Source organism: Panthera pardus, unplaced genomic scaffold (assembly GCF_024362965.1).
Source record: "Panthera pardus isolate Hobbes unplaced genomic scaffold, ASM2436296v1 HiC_scaffold_6, whole genome shotgun sequence".
In the NCBI taxonomy this organism is placed as follows: domain Eukaryota; kingdom Metazoa; phylum Chordata; class Mammalia; order Carnivora; family Felidae; genus Panthera; species Panthera pardus.
In genome coordinates this window covers 60,228,566-60,234,425 of record NW_026526991.1, presented here as the reverse complement: position 1 = coordinate 60,234,425, position 5,860 = coordinate 60,228,566, and the positions used below count along the sequence as shown (strand labels likewise).

The window sequence follows — 5,860 nt, the reverse complement described above, 5'->3', positions numbered from 1 at the left end:
CCAGGAGCTAGACTACTGTAAAGTGGCAATTGGACACTTACACACTGAGCTTACACAGTGTATTTAGTGGGTAGTTGTCTCTATCTAGTAAATTGAAATAGCTTTAGAAATTCCAAAAATAAAATATTCCAAGTATTAAAAAAGAAAAAAAAATTACTTACTTTTTTATGGCATTAACTTAGACATTATAAGATACTACTTCCATGGAATGTTATATGAAATTTGGTACTGTCTACAGTGTTCTCCTATTAAAACAAACCAACAGCCAAACTATTTAGGGTATAAGACTGCAATAAAATACGTGCCAATTATCAGCTTAACTTGAGGTGTTTAATCATCTGAAATGATTATTACTAGAAAAATATATGTTTAAGATCACATTTACAAATGAATTAAAATTTGAAATTTAAAAATCATGTAAGTTTCAAGGACGTAGTACAAATCTCTTTTGTCAGTATTGGACCAAAATCTATTCCATAAAAAGTACAAAAATCTTACAGGGAAAATGAAAATCTCTGTTCCTTATACAGTCTTGGCATATTAATAGTTGTAATCCTGAGGGATTTGACCAGTGTGCCCAATAGACCCACCACAAAGTATCTATTATTGAAAAATACATATTGAATTGTAGTCATTATACCTTAAAAAATATAGACAGTTTCATGAAAATTCTACATTCTCCACTATGAGATTTAAACAGGTGTGTAATTAATAGTAGTTCCTTCTAATATCCCTTGGGTCATTTCCCCAAAGCCAGTCACACTTTTAAATATTACTACTAAAATATATCCACCACTTAGTGCCATTGCAAAGCAGGTTAGTGTGTCCAAGGTATTTGCTTAGTTCTGAAAATTTGAAGCAATAAGCAAAATTATGTATCTTTAAAATTGTCATTAAACTTCTAATTAAAGAAGAAATATAAGGTTTTATTTGGTAAGATATATCCAGATATTCTTTATGGCTTATTTCTTCCCTCAATTAAAAAAAACTCATGTTATCTGCATATCTGTGTATAATAAAAACATTTTAAGACAAGTAAATATAGGACTTTATGGAAAAAGGAATAAGCTTATAATTTATTAAAATAAAACAAAAAATAATGGGGTCCTTGTTCTGTCTAGAAAGCTATAGAATGGTAAAGAAATGAGTATGAAGAAAAAAATGAGAGTTGTGTACTCAAGGAATGCTGTGGATTACAACCATGCAAAGTCTTTTCAATTCAGAGACTGGGTTCATTCATTTTCCAATTAACTAACTACACTTTGTGTTGTACTGTTCCGGTAAGAGACATGTAATGATTATTTCAGTTTTGTCTGGTGTTCCAAATACTGATGATGTAATTGCAAAGATACATAATCAATTTTTTTTAATGGGAAAATATATATTTGGGAGAAACCTGGCTAGAATGAAAGGTAAAGTCTGTTTCTTCAGAAATGTTGGAAGCTGACCAGCTTAGTAAGAAGTGAAAGAGCTCTTTGGACTCCTGAGATATAGCCAGCTAAATTAGTGGACTTAAGTAAATGTCATTAAGTTATCAAAATGCTATGCAGCAAGTAAAATTTTATATTCTCTAGAGCATGTAGTAATCATGGCAATTCGGTCACAGTTTGCGAATTTTAAAAAAGATAATATAAATCTGTGGTATTGCTTGTAATCACTGCTGACAAATCTTTCCCAAAGAGGATGTATGCAATGTAGTCAGTAGGGTTTTTAGGATTATAGCAGGAATGAGAGGAACACTTGGAGACACATTCTATGATATTATCAACCCCTAATTTTCCAAAATTTTGAATTTAAATGTGCCCAGGCATGGTGAAAAATTTACAACACTAATTTTCAAGCAATCAAGAAAATGGTGATTTTCTTGGATAGCCTTATTCTTATTTTACATTAGAGACCATGGATGGTACATTGTAGAGCTTGATCACTCAAAGTTCAGCCATTCAACCTAGCATTGCTTTCTGTGGCATCAATATCAGAGTTCTGAGGGGCGGTAGTGGCTCAGGCATTTTAGACATACACTAAAAATCATAATATAATAAATACAAATGAATAAATTTCAATAAAATATGGATACTTTCATCAACTCTCATATTCTTATTTTTCTCCAAATAATGGAGTAATTTTAGTGCCATGACAAGTATAGAATTGTTGGAAAATGCTGGTGAGCATGAAAATACATGTGAAGCTTTTTATCAGTTTTGCTAAATGTACCAACAACAATGTTGTTGTTCTTTCACTGATGATGAGAATGGTATTGAAGTATGTTTTGCAATAATGGTGAGAGGCTAATGGGCACAATTACCGTTACATCTGTCCCTGTGATTCTGGGACTTCTAGGGGAATGGAGAGTGTGGGAGCACCAACATTCCTTTCCTTATGCTACTGAGGAAGTTGGCTTCAGAACTTAGAGTAAGCAAAATAGACAAGTGAGTGAGTACCACAAGTACATATATTTGGGATGGAATTAAAGCAGAATTCTTCGAATGAGCCACTTATTTCAGAATGGATCCAGAAGCTGTGAGTTTTCAGCTCCTTTCTTTCAGAGGGGAAATCTGTTTTAAATATTTTTACTATAGAAGGAAGTAGTTAAGTATTTTTCTGAATTAAATTAGAAAGTGTACTGTAAAATAGTAGATCCAATATTCACCTAACCCCACTATTAAAAAAAAAAAAACATTGTTCATCTCAGTCTCAACGTAGCATTATGAGTAATTATTTTTCCAATATGTTTCTGACATTACTAATGTCTGCTATGCTAATTCTACTTTTGGTCACAATACTTAATTCTAAATAAGATATAGCAATTGAGTTCATAATAAATGAGTGAATACTTTTATGGCTAGATTTTTAGTGGACGCACAATAGTGACTAACTCACTTCTGACCATGCAGTTTTGGAAATGATTGACAGTCTACTCAGAGTTTAGCTAAACTACCTCATAATGCTGCTGACTTGACATCTTTTTGGGGTAGCCAGATTGCCTGCAGGGCCCTTGAACTGGTATTAACCTCCCCACCCCCCCAACCTGCCGCTTGAATGCAAACCTTAGGTAACAGCCCAGAATCACAAGTAAATATAAGCTCCTGATATGATTCCCCAACCGCCTTTGTGATAAATCATAGATTCCCCTGTCTCCTGGGGCTTTCTCCTTAGCCCTTAGATAAAAACCCCAAGAAAGCATACCCAAGTCATGCTCTTTTTGGTCTAAATTGACCAAACTGGCCTTAGCCAGGGAACCCCAAAGTACCCCACTCTCATTCTAATACAAGTATGTGCACCAGCTCCTGCTTCACTCTCTCTGCCTGCACTGTGCCTTGACTTCCTCATGTGGCACCTTGAGTGAGCTGTGTGCCTCCTCCAGGACCAGTGAGTAATAAATTTCTCTATTTTGCTTTCCCTTGTGGTCTTTTGTTGAACCCTAGTTCAACATCCTACCCATCGCTACTTAATGATAACTGAATTTGGAAGGAGGACTTCTCTATTCAAAGTCATAATTGTTCAGAAGGATTTTTAAGCCCAACACAAATAATAGGACCACACTTATGTCAGTAGTAGAAATAGGGGCCCAGGGAAGTCAAATTATGGTTCAAGAGACACTATTAAAAATCACATAAGTTAGTAGCCCCAGGAAGATTACAGAAAAACACCAAAATCAAACATGTAAGTTATGCTTATTTTTTACTATGTTTATCAGTTGTTTTTCATATATACATACATGTGTGTGTACATGTAAACGTATATGTAAATGTATATGTACATAGAAGATGATGGTGTGGAGTACACAGTCCATTCTTATAAACATGCAATCTATATACTAAAAGATTCCAAAAGTCAAATCACCCATAATTTCTCTTTTTGTTCCCTGGATTTATTTCATATTTTAAAAAATTAGTAGATGATTCTATTTTAAATATCGTCTGCCTGAACTACTTCTACTTAATCCTGACAACAGCATGCCTCTGATGAAGAACATGAGCTGCAGGCTGTGACTACTGACAAAAAAACAAAAACAAAAACAAAACTGCACCTACGTGGTAAGCAATTAGTAGGAGTCATGCAAAATATTTCTTTGCTCTTGCTTATATTTTATTGTAAACATTATTTCTGCATCAGAGGAATAGAACAATGAGATGCCTGAGCACAGTGATGCTTTTATGGATTTTATTGATATATTTGAGATTATACCTGTATTTAAACAATATCCTTTCATGCACATATTTGATTCTTACAGAGAAACTAGTCTGAGATATGATTTGTGAAAATCACACCAGAGTCACTGAATTTCTTCTTCTCGGTTTTACAAATAACCCTGAGATGCAAGTTTCCCTCTTTATTTTGTTCCTGGTCATCTATACAGTCACTTTGTTGGGCAACTTCCTTATCGTCACAGTTACCAGTGTGGATCCTGCTCTTCAAACACCCATGTACTTCTTTCTCCGAAACCTATCACTTCTCGAAGTCTGTTTTACCTTGGTCATGGTGCCGAAGATGCTGGTAGATCTAGTGTCTCCAAGGAAAATCATCTCTTTTGTAGGCTGTGGTGCCCAGATGTATTTTTTCTTCTTCTTTGGCAGCTCTGAATGTTTTCTTCTGTCTATGATGGCTTATGATCGCTTTGTGGCCATCTGTAACCCTCTCCGTTATTCAGTCATAATGAATAGGTCCCTGTGCTTGTGGATGGCTGTCGGCTCTTGGATGTCTGGTGTTCCTGTCTCTATGCTACAAACAGCTTGGTTGATGGCCCTTCCTTTCTGTGGACCAAACACCATAGACCACTTTTTTTGTGATGGTCCTCCGGTGTTGAAACTAGTCACTCAGGATACAAGCATGTATGAAATGCAAGCACTTGCCTCCACACTACTGTTTATTATGTTTCCTTTTTCCCTCATTTTGGTCTCCTACATCCGCATTATCACAACTGTCCTCAGGATGCCATCTGCTACTGGTCGCCAGAAGGCATTCTCCACCTGTTCATCACACCTCATTGTGGTATCCCTTTTCTATGGAACCGCCAGCTTGACCTACCTACGGCCCAAATCCAGCCAGTCCCCTGAAAGCAAGAAGCTAGTGTCATTGTCATACACTGTCATCACTCCTATGTTAAATCCGATCATCTACAGCCTAAGGAACAATGAAGTGAAGGGGGCTGTCAAGAGGACAGTCACTCAAAAAGTCTTGCAGAAGTTAGATGTGTTTTGAATTCTATTGTCTAGAGTGTTTCTAAGCAAAGCAGGGGCAGCAGGACCCACTGACGAAAGCTTAAAAGAATATAAGATTTGCTTTGATTTTGTCAGTATCACTTACTGTGATGGGTGGATCTCAGTGTATCAGTCTGAGTCTCAGCAAGGGATGGATGGTACTTTCAAATTGGAATCATTGAGAGAATATTAATGAGGGGGCTCTTAACAAATTGGGGGATGGAGTTAGATAACTGTCACATAGCTCATAGGTTGGAAATTCCTTATCTCTTGCCCTGAAGGGACAAAGAGGAGTATTAACTGGAACCAGGATGATCCTACTACAATAAATAAAAGTCACTCAACAGGAATTCTGGTTTTTAGTAGAGGAAGGCAGCCATCCCAGTCTTATTCTATCCTGACTCTCAAATTTGCCGATTCCTGTTCTTCATCAAACCAAATCTGAGGGGCACCTGTGTGGCTCAGTTGGTTGAGGTCCAACTCTTGATCTGCTCAGGTCATAATCTTGCAGTTTATGAGTTGAAGCCCCACATCTAGCTCTGCACAGCTAGTGCATAGCCTGGTTGGGATTCTCTCTCTCTCTCTCTCTCTCTCTCTCTCTCTCTCTCTCTCTCTCTCTCTCTCCCCCTCCACCACTCTTGCTCTCTTGTTCTCTCAAA

The 5,860-nt window shown here is 36.7% G+C and overlaps 1 protein-coding gene across 1 annotated transcript; it reads left to right on the top strand.

Annotated features, from left to right (window-relative positions):
- The first annotated feature begins 4,251 nt into the window (after positions 1 to 4,251).
- On the top strand, positions 4,252 to 5,202 carry LOC109261094 (olfactory receptor 10A7). The gene has a single exon (XM_019439615.2). The coding sequence runs from the start codon at positions 4,252 to 4,254 to the stop codon at positions 5,200 to 5,202; it is 951 nt and encodes a 316-aa protein (XP_019295160.1).
- The last annotated feature ends 658 nt before the right edge of the window (positions 5,203 to 5,860 follow it).

Bases quoted from the DNA above. Each gene is read 5' to 3' on its own strand.
- LOC109261094 (XM_019439615.2), top strand. From the start codon at position 4,252: ATGATTTGTGAAAATCACACCAGAGTCACTGAATTTCTTCTTCTCGGT.